This window comes from Pagrus pagrus (genome assembly GCF_965226575.1).
Source record: "Pagrus pagrus genome assembly, chromosome: 4".
In the NCBI taxonomy this organism is placed as follows: domain Eukaryota; kingdom Metazoa; phylum Chordata; class Actinopteri; order Spariformes; family Sparidae; genus Pagrus; species Pagrus pagrus.
Window position 1 is genome coordinate 1,528,269 of NC_140188.1, and position 17,597 is coordinate 1,545,865.

Here is a 17,597-nt window from a genome sequence, read left to right on the forward strand (position 1 = left end):
AGATGTTTCATGTCACTGAAAAGAAATATTCAGAAACCCAGTTCTGGAAACGATAATTTGCCTCGCTGGCTTCTTAGTAATCAAGTTACCCGAGGAATCCTTTCAGTCCAACTGCTGTGACACTATGTTTCTTCTTCTTATCAGATCTCGTGTCAGATGTTACATGTTGAGGCTCATTTATGCTCCTTTCACGTACAAACGAGATGTAACAGTCTCACACAGACCTCCGGCGTTTGTCTCTGTGCCTGAGTGAAGTTACATCGTACAGATGTTTAAAACTTCTGGTCGTGTCTTTTCCTTAATCTTTCAACTGCACTGTTCCCTGCGACTACTGTTGGTGCTGCTCCGTTGGTCCGCGAGATTTCAGAAAACATTCAGAAATACGGACGAAATGAACGCAGAGTACAGACAGAAGAGCATAAATGAGTCTTTAGTCTCTCAGTACTTCATTCAACAGGAACCACTGAGCTTTGAGCTCAGAGCCACAGGAAGACTCACCAGTTGGAAAAACAAATTGTAGCTTTATTTAATGGTTCAGAGCGTTTGTGCTCTGTTGAGCTGTGCAGTAACACTTCCTCGACAACAATGGCATCTATAAATGTTCACATCACACATCCAGGGTCTGAAGCGTTCCACTGGAAGCTGCCGTGGAGGCTCTGTTAGCCGCAGGGCCGCGTCGGCTGCTCGTGGTCGATGGGGAGGTAGTAGAAAGGGACGTCAGGAGGGCAGGGGTGCCCCGGGGACCACCTCTGTCCTGGGCCGGACCCGTCATCGTCGCCCAGGTGATCGCAGCCGAGAGTCAGGTTGCGAGACAGAGGGATCTTCACCTGAAACCACACCTCTCTGCCCTGAGGGAGGAAGAGGAGGGAGAAGAGTGAGACACAGCGGCGAACACTGGTAGGATACCTTCTTATTTCTGCTCTCTGCTGCTCGTTCCTCTGCCAGAGTTTTGAAGAGAGTTCAGACCAACACTTTGACGTATCTGAACGTCAACAGTCGTTCTGATTAGTCTCACTCTGGATCAAAGTGTTGGTGGTTTCAGCCAGAACATTTTTTTGGAAGTCACTTCTGGACTTTTTAGTGAAACTGAAGACATTTGAAGAGACTCAGACCGACTGTCTGACCAACATCAACATCTAGTTTAGATTCATGCCAAAGAGGTTAGGTAAGGGTTCAGACACGGCACCCCTGGAGGGAAGTGTTTGTTGGTCTTGTTTAGATGTTACCAGAGAGAAAATCAGCTCTGTGTTTCAGTTGGAACAGGCAGTAGATCTCGTCTCCATCCCGTGTTTGTAAAGACGAAATCTCACACGCCTTTTCTAATTTGGAGTTTTGAACTTGGACTCGAGAGTGAACTGATTAGATGTTTGTGTCTGAAGCCACCGTGACCAAACAAACACTTTCTGCCATGATTGAACAATTCACACAATCCCACAGAGCAGCTGTGTACATGTTTGTGTTTTCATCTTAAAATATGTTAAATCATACAAAACTAAACAAGCTGCTAATCAGATCCTTCACTCGTCAAATAAAAGGGAAATGTCCCACAAAGCAACGTTACAGGACCAAACAACAGTAAAGTGGAAGCAGGTCGTGTCTTCAGCAACTTATAGGACGAAAAACATCCAGAATTCATACGTGATCTCTGTGAAAAGGGCTGAAGATGGTACGGCAACACCACCTGGACAAACTGACGTACAGAAACCATGTTCATGTTACTGTTTGTGTGTGTTGTCTGATGATTTGGTGCCGATAGTGTTCGTATTATTTATTTATTGAATTGACTCTATGCTATGCAGGCAACCGCCAACTGCCGTCTGAAATAATCTTGTCTGAAGCTCACTGAGGCCTGTACTGTTTTTTCGGGAACACAGCGGCTCAGCGAGGTCCCTCAGCAACCCATCTGTGTTTAACAAACAATAATCAATCATACCCGGCACGCAGCAAACACCAGTGTCTCTGTTTGGTTTGACTACTCTGCTGTTTTATCAGACTGGTGGCCACACATGTGTAACTCGACCATCTACAGGTTTTCATCTGGTTACAGTTGTGTATATAAAGTGGTTGGAAACAGTGGTTATTGTTACGTTCATACAGTGCTGTGAAGAAGTATTTGCCCCCTTTTATAGATTTCTTTTGTTTTGGCTTTTTTGTCACACTTACATGTTTCAGATCATCAAACACATTTTAATATCAGACAAAGATAACCTGAGAAAATACAAAATGCAGTTTTTAAATGATGATTTCATTTATTACGGGTAACGAGCTGTCCAAACCAGCCTACCAAACAGGGACGCTGATGTTCGCTGCGTGTCGGGTATGATTGATTATCGTCGCCTCCCAGACCTCGAGTGGTTCCAGCTTCTTCTGTGTGAATATTTGCTGCTTTTCTTTTATTACAGTAAACAGAAAATCTTTTAAGTTCGGGACATTTTTTCTTCACATTTCAAAATGTCAACAGGCTCAAGGAACTTGTGATGAGAACTTGTCTGACATGGAGACGCAGCATAACATCAGCACTTCATCAGTTTTAGGTGATCGGCCTAAATTTAATATTTCTGCTGATCTGACGGGACGATAAGACGAAACTATGATAATGTGAACATTCTGAAAAGCAATCGTAAGTTTGCATCTGCTGTGTTTCATGTGTTCACTGTCAGCTGGTTCAGGAGTCGTGTTCAGTTACTGCTGCTGAAAACACGACGTTTCCTGTGATGCTGCTTCATAATAAAAGCTTTTTAAGTGACTAAATAACAGGGGGCTTTTATTGTGAAGGAGTTAGTTAAAATGAAACATGTTTGTAACTGAGTTAGCGTGATCGGACACAACTCGAGCACAGAGTAACGTATCGATAAAGACACAGATCTGACCTTGCTGTCCGTCACACACTGGATCTCATGTTTGTCACCCAGATGTGGAGCGAGGACCTCGTCGACCTCGGCAACCTGCACACACACACACACACACACACACACAGGAAGTACGTTCTCACATAGCGAAACACAACGCAGGAGCTGGTCCTGCAGTAAACCAGAGCAACAGGTGAAAACAGGGCGAAAGGATCAGATTTAATGAATCCTCAGTGTGTCGTCACCTTGTAGAGTCGATCACAGGACGGAGTGATACCAGCGTCCTGCAGCCACCTGCAGGAAAACACCAAGCTTTACTTTCTCCAGCACAAACAATTATTGTGTATATATGAGGTGTGTGTGTGTGTGTGTGTGTGCGCACTAACTGGTAGATATCAAACTGTCCTCTCAGTTTGAGGCAGATCTGGAAGTATCTCAGTGGAGAGTTCATTCCCTCGACACACGCTGCACACACACCGTGTTTCTCCCACTCCTCTCTCCTGTCACACACACACACACACACACACACACAGATTAATACTAATACAACATACAGTTCATATATTTCTTGTTAAATATGAGCAAACTGTTACAGATGCATCAAGCACAAAGTCATTTCCTGTAACACAGCATCAGGAGGAAATGGAGCAGCGGTTGGGGACTGTTTTCAGATACTGATGACATTTCTTACCAGAAGTGAAAGCTGGATTTGATGGTCAGTAGAGACGGCCAGAGTTCATCCAGCTGTGCTTCCAGCTCCTGGGAGACGGGGGAACATCAGCCAATCAGCTCCCAGATACAGTGTCTTTTTAAAATGTGGCATCAAAACTGTGTTTCATTAGTCGTTCATTTCTCCGGAAAAATCAAGTGAACTCGCAACTCGAGGACCAATCATCAATCATCAATGATCACCAGCCATGGTGCAACCAAGCAGCTGCTGATTCACAGTTAAAACACATTTTTGTGATTGTGTAATCAGAAATGATGCTAGAACAAATAATCTACAAGTGTAAGCAACAATATCCAGATAATCAGAGTAGCTGTGTGTAGATGATGTCACCCTGTCCTGTACACAGGGACACGACATTAATCTTCATTTCGTAGCTCAGTGCAGGAATAATATTTCACAGTGTCAAACTCTATGAATTCATTTTGTGACATAATCAACTAGCAGCACTGAATAATCAATAAAGTAAGTCTGAGATATTCCCGCCTCAAACAGGTTTGGGCTGATTACTGCAATATAAAAAGAAATATTTAAAAAGTGCGATCATTGTTGTTGATGTCAGAGAGTTTGACGTTATGAAATCTGAGCTAAGATTAATACGTTTGTTCAGACACACAGAACTGCAACCTGCAAATGTCCAGAACTGGATGAAAAACAGTCAACAGGTATCACACGGACAGAAACCAGGCAAAGTCTTTGTGCTGTGCAAATGTTTTTAGAAAGTCAGTGACATGACCTGGGAAAAGTTCTGAAGTTTGGGTGAGTTGGAGGGGAACGACCCAAATATCACAAGCTGATCTTTGAATTCATGGCATATTCTTAAATTGATCATAAATGTGTGTTTTTACGCCTCAATTAGTCAGGAAATCTTTAAACTGCTGCTAAAAACAAGCAACATTAGTGACATGAAGCCAAAAAACACACTAAAATCACTAAGTTTGAAATCAAATGTGTTTGTGTTTCACTTATTTGTCTGTGCTGGATCTCAAAGAATTTGATCTGCTGTCTCTCTCCATGTGATGAACGCTGTGACATGATACCAGCAGCAGTCCGAACTCCTGATGAAACAGGTAATGATGACCTCAGGTGACCAGGTGAGCCGAAGCGGACCGGGGAACTCACCTGGACGTCTGACTGGAACATCGGCCAGCAGCTGCAGCAGCCGAACGCCTTCAGAGGCCTGCAGGCACAAAGACGTGATGGTACGAGTACAAAACAAAGCGCATGTTTAATTTGAGTTTCTGCTCAGCAGAATCTGACCCAGTTGGACTGAAATGAAGCAGAACTGCTTTTCCCAGCTGGAACAATAGAGAGTGATCCTTACCACAGACCGTGGATGGTCCAGTTGTTGATGCTCGGAGGGATCTGACACAGAGTCTCTCTGTCCAAAGACTGCAGGAGACATGGACAGATGACAGGTGATGTAATCTGTTGCTAACAGAATTAACTTCACTGCAGGACTCTGACTTCCTTTCCTTCCCTTGTGTCCTCCGTTCCTTCACGACCCCTCTAGTCCCTCGGTACCTCTATCTTTCTACCTTGTTCCTTCCTCGCTGCCTCCTCAGCTCCTTTTCTTTCTTACCTCCTCCCTCACTTCCCCACCTTTCTTTTCCTCCTTATAGCCTCTTTCCTCTTTTACCGGTCCCCTTGCCCCCTTATCTCCTTATTTATTTTTTCATTACATTCCTATTTATTTCCAGCCTCCTCTTTCACCTTTCCTTTACTCCTCCCTTTCTTCACCACTTCCTCTTTTCCTTCCCTATCCACTCATTTCCTTTACTTCCCTACCTTCTTGTTCCCTTCCTAATTGTTTCCTTTCTTTCTCTTCGGTTCCTTCCTCCTTCCCAGCCTCCTACTTTTTCTTCTGTACCTCTTCCTCTTCACTTCCTTATTATTATTATTATTATTACTTCCTTATCTCCTCATGTCCTCCTTCACATCCTCACCTCCCTCCAACCTTGACCCCTTCCTTCCTCTTTTCCTTCCCTATCCACTCATTTCCTTGCGTACCTTATCCTTTACTTCTCTACCTTCTTGTTCCCTTCTTTATCGCCTCCTTTACTTCACTTCCTCCACTTGTTTCCCTCATTTCCTTTTATGTTCCTCATCTGCTTTTTTTCCTCTTTATTTCCTTCCCGCCTCCCTTTCCTACCTCATCATTTCCTTCTTTGTCTCCTCTTTTCCTTCCTAGCCTCCAACTTTTTCTTCTGTACCCTTTCTTTTCCTCCCTTAATTCTTCCTTTCCTTTTTCGCCTCCTCTTTATCTCCTTATCTACTTGTTTACATCCTCATTTCCCTCTAACCTCCTCTTTTCTTTCCTTTACCGCTTCCTCTTTTCCTTCCCTAGCCACCTGATTCCTTGCTTACCTCATCCTTTACTTCCCTATTTTCTTGTTTCCTATGTTTATCACCTCCTTCCTTCCTAACCTAACCTTCTCTCCCTCCTTATTTCCTTCCTTGTTTCTTCAAATGTAAATGTAGTCATTGATCTTTTCTTTTTCTTTTGTTTTCAACCTTAAAAATAAGATCGTTTGTATCCGGACATGTGTGATATGTTGTGAGGTTGTTTATCTCAGACATGAAGACAAAGACGACACATGAATCACTGGAGATCTGCAGGAATCGTTTCAGATTGAACCGAGAATTTCTTTGTTTGTCTGCTGCTTTTCATTACGACAGGAGATAAACTAACTCCTCACAGCAGGACAGCATCTGTCAGATCTGTGGGATCATGTAACTTCACTGGCTGCGTGAGATACACCTCTTGTTTTTACGTTTTACATCTTTTCATATTTTTTATTAATTTTTATTATTTTTTATTAATTTTTATATGTAAATATTAGCATGTTAGCATGTTAGCATGATGATGATGACGATGATGCTCACCTGACAGAACCCTCCGGGCCACTGCAGAGTTAACAGGATGCACTTCCAGGAGCAAAACGGCTTCTTTTCCACTCCCTGACGGCCATATTTGTAGTCCTCCCTGTGTACTTCCTGTGTGCAGGTGTTGTCAAGAAGCTGCAGCAGGAACAGACCGAGCAGCGCCGAGCTCCACATCTCCTTGACGATCCGATCAAATGATTCTGATCAATAATTAAAAAATAAAACATCAACCAGAGGATATTTACTCAGGTACTGCACGGAAAACTGCTTTCAGGTACTTTGAGTACTTCATCTTGTACTTTATTTGTGGATACTTGAACTAAATGAAGCTGAGAATATTTGTGTCCTTTGACTTGAGCAGGATTTTTACAGGTAATGGAGTATTTTTGTATTTATAGTGGTACGTAATGAGTACTTCTTCCAGGACTAGTCAGTTAACTTTGTGGAAAATGTTAAATATTTAACAGATTTAACATAATAAAAAATAAACATAATAGATAAACTCTATGTGGCATCATAAAGGAGCATTTATTTACATTGTTAATATGAATAAGATATCATTTATTTATCACAAACACTGCAATAATAATATAATGATAATCTACTGTCAATTTCAATTTCTAACATATTGACAAGAAGCATTAAACACAAAAAACAGACGGGCTTTTACAGCGATGGGCAACAAACTGACAAACAAAGAAACATCTTAATGTTTTGTATTTAAAGCCAAATTTACAAGAAGGCACCAATGACTCAGGATTCACTGCAGCCGTTCACAAAGTTTGTTAAATTTCTCCTCATGATGCAACAACTCTTAAAATCATGCAATTTGTGAAGGGAGTCTGGGGCATGGCTGCTACCTCTGACTTCACTTCACGTGTAGTCCGACTGCCTTCATGGCAGCTCAGCTCTCATCGGCGCCTACATAACTCAAACCCTGATATTAGTATATCACAGTGTTCGTATGCAGTGAGGCTGTTTATCCCGTCAGGCTTTCTGAAAGTTAAACGATCAAATATTCTTATATTTAAAACAATACAAATATTTCCAGATGAAGCTCATTTCCTTTGAATCTCGGCAACAGATAAAAGCCAGTTATTCATAAAGAAGGTGAATATTTTCATTCCCTGAAAATCATCATCAGACTTCCAGTGAACTCTGCAGCAGTCTGACTGTTTTACAGCCACATATTTCTTCTGTTGGTCTCTTTTGAGTTTCCTGTGACTCTCGTCTGATTCAGAGGAAATATTTGATCAAACTTACCAAAGAGCTGCTGCTGCTGCACTGAGCTGCTGTCCACGCTTCTCTCGGTTCACTTCAGTGAAAACAAGAAGTGGAACTGAGCCTGTTGGTACAGAACGAGTGTGTGTGTCCATGCAAACACATTTAGAGGCAGTAACTGTTCCTCTCAGCCCGACGCACCTGACAGGTGTCAGCAAGAGAAAAGACCAAAACTAACAACGCTCTGAAATGTTGTTTTGTGCTGTTTAAATGCACTAAATAGTACGTTTGACCTGATTAAGAATAACTATGTGCAGTTATTCTTTATCAGATTTCGACTTTTCTGTGTCAGATAACTCTTAAAATTAGAATAATTTTGAGGGCGACTGGAGGAGAGAAGCATCGACGCTACGAATCTGCAAAGAGAAAAACAGTATTAAAAATATGTTGCGTCTTTGTTTCACTCACTTTGAACAACAACACTTAAAACCGTACAAGTATTTCAAAATAAAGCTTATTTTCTTTGACTCCGGACCGAACTGGAAAACTGAGCAACACAAATGACGATTAGTACACAAGGTGAATATTTTCATTCCCTGAAGAAAAACATCATTTCATTCCCTGAAGACTTCCACTGAACACCAGCTGTCTCTGTTACAGCCCAATATTTCCACCATCTGTCTCTTCTGGGTTTCCTGTGACTCTCGTCTGATTCAGAGGAAATACTTCATCAATCTTAGCAGAGAGCCGCTCAACGCTTCTCTGCCCAGCTCAGCTTTAGAAACAGAAATAGTATAGCACTGTAATTATATCTTCAAGAGTCTTCGTCAAGTCTTTGAGCTACAACAAAAGGACATCACATCTCAGAAGCTGATGAAGTCAACATGTAACGTGAGACGATGAAGAATTACATCATCAACAGTTACAGAACCTCATGACGTCATATTAAGAAGTAGTTATTATCACTCTTAGGATGTTTTTCTACAAATGTTTGTTTTTTGTAACATACAGTCGGCCGACACGTCTGCTGTCAGATTCAGAGTGTTTTCATCTGCAGCGTGACCTGATTGGTCCACACAGCTATTTAAGATGGCCTCCCGCGTCCTGTTGTGAGACGACCTGATGAAGGCCTGAAGTGTGAAATGTTTGCGCCTGCAGATCAAAATCTTCATGAGAGGATGCGGCGCCCAGCGTCCTCATTATCTTTGTTCAACAGTTCCAGTTAAAAACCTCATCAGTGACGGTCGTTGCAAACAAACTAACAAATATTGTACTTTTTACTCCACTACATTTATTTGATTACTTTAGTTACTTTGGCTCTGATGCAGCATGTAATCTGTAATCTGCTCATTAATGGACTAACAGAGTGATTCATGAATGTAAATGACCTCATATTGTTACACAGAGCCTCTTTAAACTACACGTTGCTGCTCCTTTAGTCTCCACTTCAGTTTTATTGTGTTGCATCTGTTCTGCAGACACACAAACAACATGAGCATGAACTTAACTGTGACGTCAGAGTTTTAAAGCTTCATAAAGGAGATCTGTTTGCTTCCTGTGTCGCCGGGTGGCAGGCGGGCGCACACAGTTTGGCCTCTACAGCAGATCGTAGTTTGGCTGAGATTCAGACACACTGATACTGTGTGTGTGTGTGTGTTTTTAAGTGTGTGTGCGCATGTCCTTGTCAGGGTGAAACGAGGCAGAGCAGCTCGACACACACACACAAAGCGCCACAGACATGAACCACCTGCTGGTAACTACAACTCTTCTTCTTCCTCTAACTTCCTCCTGTGTTATCTGCTCTCTGAAGCTTCAGGGATCATTTCAGGTGACGAAACACCAACTCAGGCGCAGACAGAAGACGGGAAGCTGCGTGTTTGTGCAGCGGGAGCGTGAGTCGAGGCCTGACCTTTGTGCCGTTGTGTAGGACAGAAGTGTCACACTTTCACTGAAGTCGTGTTTTATGTTCTTGTGTTTGTGTTGCTGCCGAGCCGCCGTGTGTGTTCATGGTGTTATATGATCTGTAGACTCGCCTCACATGACCCGCTGTCCTCGCTTCACCTGTCGGCCATGACTGTGACCTGCTGTCAGTGGCACAATGCAGCTCAGCACGTACACACACACACACACACACACACACACACACACACACACAGTAAATGAACAGTGTTTTTGTCTGACTGCTGATAGAATAAATTAATTTAAAAGTGTTATACTTTGGCTGTGATGCAGCATGTAATCTGTAATGAGTAATGACAAAAAGTAATGACATGTAGTGGAGTGAAAGTATAAAGTAGCAGAAAATGGAAGTACCTCAGAATTGTATTTAAGTACATTGCTTGAGTAAATGTACTTAGTTACATTACTGATGACTGATTATAACACCAGCAGAGGGCCTGATGAGTATTTTTACTTTAAAGCACATTTTGTTATTTTTATCATTTTGACATCAGTAAAAAGGACTTTTACTTGTAACAGAGTATTTTAATATTACTTCTTCCATTAGTTTAGTAATCCGAACAGTAATCTGCCAAATCTTGTATTAATGTTAAAAAACATTAAAGCATGTAAACATTTTCTCATCGCCGCCAAATTAAAAGTATGAACCTGAAAATGGGGCCTTTAAATAATACGTGCACGACTGATTTGTAATGTAATGGAGTATTTTCAGTGTTATACTTTTACTGAAGTGAAAGAAGAAGTTCTCCTTCTGTCTTTCTGAAAACATGATGCACGTGTCGTGACTGGAGGTCCACTCACCTGCCTCTGCTGGAGCTTTTGACCGTCGCATGGTCTTCACTGTAGAAGACTTTCTGTTCTTCTCAACAATTTTAAGACTTTTATTCGACAGTGTCTGAAAGAAATAAGCAAATAGACTCTAATTTTAATACGTAGTCATAGAAACTTGATGAAAATAAACATGTAATTGTACGAAAGATAAAATGTTATGTTTCGACTGTTAATAAAATAGTGATTATATATGTCAATATATAATCAATCAATCTTTATAAAACACCTTTTAAACAAATCAGAATGTAATTCAATGTTCTTTACAAGTGATTGGGAAAAAAAATGTGATGATAATAAAACAAACAGGTTTAGAGACTAATGCACAGTGATTACAATAAAATGAATAGTTAAAATAATAAAAGATAAAAACAATATTAAAATAAAATAATAACAGTAAAATATAAATAAAAATCTATATGAAAAAAGTTTATATAGACGGACTGAAGATCACGTCTGACCTCAGTTATTGAGGATCTTTCACCAGCTGACTGTAAACAGACTCCACTGTGTCACACACACACACACACACACGCACACAACTGAGCGAGCCCTCTTCCTTCTCTGCCTCCTGATTGGTTCAAGTGTCAGTTTCAGAGGCTGTGATTGGCTGTCGGTTGTGCCAGTCGTGCCTGCAGCTGCCTGATGTGACCTTTGCAGTGTGTTAAAGAGTCGTGCAGCTTTCTTAAAGCGACAGACAGCTGCTGCGTGTCGAAGAGTCGGGGTCACAGGAGGAAGTGAAGGCTGAACCTTCAGAATAAAACATCCTCCTCATAGACGAGCAGCAGAGTTACACTGTGCTCAACATCTGGACGGCTGTTTGTACAAATCCTCAGTCTCGGCTCGAAAAGAGCTGAGACGAGTGTGGTTGTGGACGGACCTCCTGTCCTCGCCCTCAGATTCTGCCGGGCCACATCCAAAGATTTATATAGAAGAACTAGATGTTGGACACAAAGATGGCGCCCGTCAGACGAGAGCTGCCCGCCAGAGAAATTTCTAGCTTCTGTAAAACGGTGAACACACAAACCCTGAAAATGACTTCACGATCAGAATTTGAGCCGTTCGGTCAGATACAATTTGTAAACTATCTTCTTTCTGTCTTCACTGTATTCTCACTGTCTTCTTACCATCTTCCTGACGTCTTCTTATCGTTTTCCTACAGTCTTTTTATCATCTTTCCTCCATTTTCTCATCTACGTCTTCTTACCGTCTTCCTATCGTCTTCTTCTTATCAGAGCACTTTGTAAACTCTGTTTTTAAAGCTGCTGTATGAATTAAGTTTATTATTATTATTATTATTATTATTATTATTATTATTATTATTATTATTATTGTTATTATTATTATTGTTATTATAATTATTATAATAACATGGTAAACTTGATACCTGCTGGACATCAGCATGTTAGCATGTCTCTGTTAGCATCTAGCTCGCAGCCCGGCTGCAGCAGCGCAGCCTCACAGAGCTGCAACATGACGGACTCTGTGTTGTTCCCGGCCACGTTAATCAGCACCAGACTCTGTGTGATCGGATCTGTTTAGAGAAAAACACAAATAACTGTTGTGTTTACAGCTGTGGGACATTTTGACAATGCACATGATTGTTTCCTAATGTGAAAGCAATTGGGCCAAACCCACCAGAGCTGTCAGCACTCCAACACCAAGAAAGAGGAACAGAGTTAGTTTCAGATCAGAACATGAACATGAACAAACTCACAGCAGGTTTCAGTGGTACAGTGAGACCGACCACACCTGGTACCGGTCCGCCAGCTGACAGCAGCCTGGAAAAAACAGAACTGAGACTCATATCAGTGACTTTCTCTTCTCCTTTCACCCGACATCACAACTCGTAGTATCACAGCGCGTTTCCTCGGTTTCACTGCTGGACTCAATTTCAACAGTCCTCTTGAAAAAATAGACAAATGTGATAAATATTTATTTCTAATAATCAGATAAACTATTGTATAAAAGATTACGGGAAATTGACGAATAGAAAGAAAGTAGAAGAGAAGAAATCGTCAAGTTTGAGCTGGTGTCGAAGGTTTTGACGGACGATGGGCTAAATTATTGTGTTTGATGCTAAACAGGAACACAGTGGATAAACTTCATGTCACTGGTTTTTATTTCATCAAAATGATTGAAATGATTTGTGTATAAAAAATAAGCTGCTGGTGTTTCAGGTCACAGATGAAACGTACTCACTGATAAAGGGAAGAAGAAAGTGTTGAGTTTCAAATGAAAGTGACTGTACTGATGATTAGTGCTGCAGGAAGTACGTTATATTTCATTTACAGACTTTTATCAAATAATCATGAAGGAAGTTTTGAGTTTGTATTAAACAGAGTCAACAGAAAATACGGCCAGTAAGAGAAATAAAGTCCAGAGGAAGAAACAGACGTGTCACGTTAACGATTAGTCGTAAACTTTTGAATTATTCACCGTCTGTTTTGATTATAAGTTATTCAGTTTGAGTCAGTCTTTAAGAAAAGGACGTTTAAACTCTCTGCTGTCAGCCTGTTACATGTGAATATCTTCTGGTCACTTAATATTTTGTGGTTGTGGACAAAACGAGACATTAGATGACGAAACACTGATCGATGTTTCAGACATTTTTCTGTGGAACAGGCAGCGTTCACTGGAAAACCGCTAACAAACAAACAAGATGTGATGGTTGCTGCTCAGTTCCAGTGAAGTGAACAGGATGGTGCCAGTTAACAGACGTGGAAACATGCTGGAACATTTAAGAGTGGAGAAACAAGTGGGGAACACTTTGAATCTGGACCAGAACTTCTGTCCAGAAACAGCAGTGAGAGGCTCAGACTGACGATAGCGTTTCTCGAAAACATTTCAAAAGAAATTCCTTCAGCTGAACTCTTCCTTTAAACCGTTTCCTCTCCCGTGCTCTCCCTTCTGCCCCGAAGCCTAAATCCTAAATTTAACTTCTTGTATTTTCTTCTTTTGTGATTTCAGAAAGTTCCACCTCTGGCCAGCCGGGCCTTCAGCAGCTCGGCCAGGCAGCTCAGGAACAAAGTCCCCGAGGCTCAGAAACTCTTCCAGGTAACACAGCAGTGAAGCGCCGGAGTTAATATACACCGAGGTTAAAGCGACGACCAGGAACTTTCAGCTTTTGTTGATTCTAGCGCCCCCTATTGACGAACACAGTAGCACAGACATTAATAATGACTAATTAAAAATATCAGTCTGTTCGCTGATGGTCTCGTTTGCTGTTCCAGGTCATTTAATCATCAGAGACTGTTTCATAAACTCTGATGTTTGAGGTTTAGAGACCTGTTATTTAATTGTCGACGTGTGGCTCGCACATCTCTACACGTCTGCGATCCTTCTGTGGGGGTTTGGCCTCTCAACACCAGGCAACAAGACTAGAAACAGTCTGACACAAACATTACATGACTTGTCTGCATCACACCAGATAAAGCCAAATTCCCGAGAAAAAGCTTTTATAACTTTAATGGAAAAAGAAGTAGAAGGAAAACAGATTGTCAGGAATGTCTCACAGACCTGGAGGCAGCGTCGCTGCCACATGGTGCTTAAGTAATGGCGGCGCAGCGTTCTCATGGCAGCCGCTCGTTGGGGGAAACCGAACACACTTTCCAAAAATGTTATCGAGTGGATCAAAGTGTGAAAGTGAAACGAGGCGACGACTCTCAAGTCTTTTTTTTTGGGTCATCACACAACGTTTGTTATTACACAGTCTGGCTGCTATGTCAAATCGGGCGTTGTGCTAACACGATAGCATGAACTGTTTTTTTATTTTGCCCATGTGGTTTCCATGGTTACAGGCGGACAACGGGCTGCCAGTCCACATCAAGGGAGGAACCGCAGACGTCGTGCTGTACCGGGCGACCATGACGTTAACCCTCACAGGTAACATGTACAGACTCTCATATAACAATTATATAATAATAAACTCAAACAGGATGTTTCTTTTTTCATTATTAATGTAAAGGGTTGTATTTTTCCCAGCATCATTTCCAAACACGACCACACTGTGAGAAGTAAATCCCAAAGAAAATGTATCTAGAAGTTCAGCTGAGGATAAAGTCAGCCGCAGTACTTCGACACATCGAGTTATCTTTTGTTTTTGATTCGCCACAAAACCAGCCAGGAAAAAACACCATCCTGGAAACCCAAAGAAGGAATTTTGAGCTTTGGAAGATCGCCATTCGATTTGTCCGGATTAGAAACACATGCACTGTTGCTTCAGTTACGGGTGAAGAAGATGAAATAAGATTCAGGAAGTCCAGATGACAGATAAAGTACACAAGCACATTAACCTTCCACGTGGGACCGTCCATGTGTGGGAATCAATCGGTCCTGCTGCGACCCACATGTTGTGCTTTCATCTCCATGTGTTGTGTACATATTTGACAGACTGAAGCGAAAAGTTCCCCGACGCTCAAACTGTACAAACGCAGCCGTCTGATTGGAAGACACGAAGCAATCAGCTGTTAATGTGGCGTCGCTTCATCATCGAACACCGTCAGAAAACAGTCAGTCAGAACTCGCCGTCACTGATTGGCTCAAGTACTCACAGTCATACTTTAGTAGAAGTGAAGATATCCTGTTAAAATATCACTGTGGTACAGAAAAAGCTCGTAAACAAGATGAACATCACAATAAATCTGCTCATATTGACAACTGCAGTTCTGGTTCTGGTTCAGTTCTGTGAGCTGCTGATATACAGGAGCAGCTCGACGATGTTTCAGTGAGGAGACGACGTCACTGACGACTCTGTCAGCTGTGACGTCACTGACGACTCTGTCAGCTGTGACGTCACTAACGACTCTGTCAGCTGTGACGTCACTAACGACTCTGTCGGCTGTGTCGTCTTTATAATGACGTCACAGTCTGATGACAGACTGACAAACATCATCTGTGAGATTCAAACAGGATCAATACATCATCTGTCTCTGCATCACTACAGACAGAGATCTGATCAATAAGGTCCATGAGGGGAACAGGAAGGGGCGGGGCTTAAGCTCTCACTCTCTCTATATATGTATGTATGTAAAGTACTTGAGTAAATGGTCTTAGTTACATTGTTCTGTTTTATGACAAATGTTCAGAGGTGATTTGTGACTGAAACACATGTTGTTAGTTTTGTTCACAGGTTCAGACGCTGTCAAACGTTTACAGCCGCTCGTAAAATGACTTCTACAGCTCTCATGTTTCTGTGATGAACGAGTGGAGCACAAAAACATTCATGAAGTTTGGTTCAATAATTGAATTTATTAATTAGTAATTAATAAATTGTAACAGTTATTATTAGTAATATTATATATTACTTCTGAAAATGTGACCCAATCTGATTCTGATTGATAACAGCTGGTGACTCGACGCAGCCACTAGACTCAGACACAAACACTACAAAGAAAGTCCGAAGAGCTCAGCGTTGATCTGATTATTGATTTGAACAAGTCAGGAAAGTCACCTGGAGCCATTTCAGAGCAGTTACAGGTCCCAAGATCAACTGGACAACAAACTATCACCTGCTGCTGAGAGAAAACTGGTCTGATGGTCAAGAGTCAACCAAGAAACACCAAAAAGAAAGTCTGTGATGAATGAGAAGCTGCTGGGAGAGACAGGTGTGCACAGGCAGGTGTGTCTGACACCAACATGAGCTGAGAGGCTGCCGTGTTAGAAAGACTTGACTTCTTAAAGCTCGACTGAAGTTTGCTGCTGATCACATGGACAAAGAAGAAACCTTCTGGAGGAAAACCCCGAGGTCAACAGATATGTTGGGTCACAATGAGCAGCAACGTGTCTGCAGGAGAGAAGCATGGTGCTGCTAGCGTTGTGCTGTCAGTGGATCTGCTGCTCCACAGAAAGTAAATGGATCAATGAAGGAGGAGGATTATCTCCAAATTCTTCAAGAAAACTTTAAATCCTCAGACAGAAGATTGGCCAACAAACACACATCAGAAGCGGCACAGTGAGCGGATCAATCAGGCCAGAACTGAGGTTTTGGAACGACCTTCCCAAAGTCCCGACAGAACCTAATCGAGAACATGTGGACTGTGCTGAAGAAACAAAGAACAAGCTGAACTCCAGAGGACGGCCAGAAGCTGAGGACGGATGTCAAAAGCAGCTAACTGAGGTGAAAATGTCCGAGAGACATTGAACCAAATATAACAACGATTACTGTATGTTTACTTATGATCCAGTTAAGATTTGGTCACGTTTTCAGAAACCTATAGCAAATTAAATGATTATACTTTACGAGTGGATGTAGACTTCTGACGGCGGCTGTACGTACAGGTATCAGCCTTGAGCACATGTTGCCTGTTGACTGAAAAGTATTGAATTGAAAATAAGTAATTCAAATGAATGTCGTATCTCGTCTGTTGTGATTTGTCCTCCTCAGGAGTCTGTTACTCCTGTTACTGGCTGCTCGTCGCCTCGATGCCTCAGAAGAAAGCATAGAGGAGAAATCAGACGGGCTCGGTCTATCGCCTGGAGAACGAGGCTCTGCTCCGTCTGACGCTAATGTTTGATGTGTACATTTGATTTTATCACCAGCCGTCCTACTTTCATTATGGCAACAATGAATATGTGAAAAAAAAAAAGTTGAAACTTTAACCTGAGCGCCTGCAGAGTTTTTATTTCCTCATCCATCTTGAACATTTCATCCAGACGCAGCAGCTGCTCACACTGTGAGGTATGTTTGAGTTGGACGCTCGGCGTGCTCGCTGGGTGGTGCAGTGATCACGTTTACATTTCAGCAGGCGTCGAGTTTTTTTTTAGAATCACACAAAAGGTTCTTGAACTTTCTGGGCCGTGTCCTCGTCCATGTGTCAGGACTGGTCTTCAGGCAGAGAGGACGAGGTCGATGAGTCAAACGCCCGGAAATGTTTACGAAACAGGAAAATCTGCAGAGCTTCAGTCGTCGTGCTCTGACTTCACACAAAGAGAGACCTGTTCTACTTCAGGCCTTAGTCAGGACACAGAGAAATTACATTATTATTTGATCTTTTAATGCATTTCCTGTTTTAAAAATCGGATCTGAGGAAGATGTCAACGCAATGTTTGTGATTGTCTCCAGATGTGTCACAGAGGCAGAGAAAACGTTGAGCGATGGCTCCACCTAGTGGTCTGAACGCGGGAAT

General features: G+C 41.9%; 2 protein-coding genes across 4 annotated transcripts; one reads left to right on the forward strand and one right to left on the reverse strand.

The window, feature by feature from the left end:
- rnaset2l (ribonuclease T2, like) lies at positions 1 to 10,588 on the reverse strand. 3 transcript variants are annotated; one of them, XM_084351443.1, is made up of 10 exons: positions 10,444 to 10,532; positions 7,726 to 7,807; positions 6,463 to 6,662; positions 4,901 to 4,968; positions 4,699 to 4,756; positions 3,541 to 3,608; positions 3,236 to 3,349; positions 3,095 to 3,143; positions 2,871 to 2,945; positions 1 to 848 (listed from the first exon to the last, which is right to left on the reverse strand). In XM_084351443.1, the coding sequence occupies exons 3-10, from the start codon at positions 6,634 to 6,636 to the stop codon at positions 660 to 662; spliced, it is 795 nt and encodes a 264-aa protein (XP_084207569.1). In that variant the 5' UTR covers positions 6,637 to 6,662; positions 7,726 to 7,807; positions 10,444 to 10,532; the 3' UTR covers positions 1 to 659. The 3 variants fall into 3 exon arrangements, with proteins under 3 accessions (XP_084207569.1, XP_084207568.1, XP_084207570.1); XM_084351442.1 differs by lacking the exon at positions 7,726 to 7,807 and having other exon boundaries at positions 10,444 to 10,588; XM_084351444.1 differs by lacking the exons at positions 7,726 to 7,807; positions 10,444 to 10,532 and adding an exon at positions 7,323 to 7,697.
- Positions 9,249 to 17,070, forward strand: cox7a1 (cytochrome c oxidase subunit 7A1). Its single transcript, XM_084351445.1, has 4 exons — positions 9,249 to 9,436; positions 13,441 to 13,527; positions 14,271 to 14,355; positions 16,856 to 17,070. The coding sequence occupies exons 1-4, from the start codon at positions 9,422 to 9,424 to the stop codon at positions 16,912 to 16,914; spliced, it is 246 nt and encodes an 81-aa protein (XP_084207571.1). The 5' UTR covers positions 9,249 to 9,421; the 3' UTR covers positions 16,915 to 17,070.
- The last annotated feature ends 527 nt before the right edge of the window (positions 17,071 to 17,597 follow it).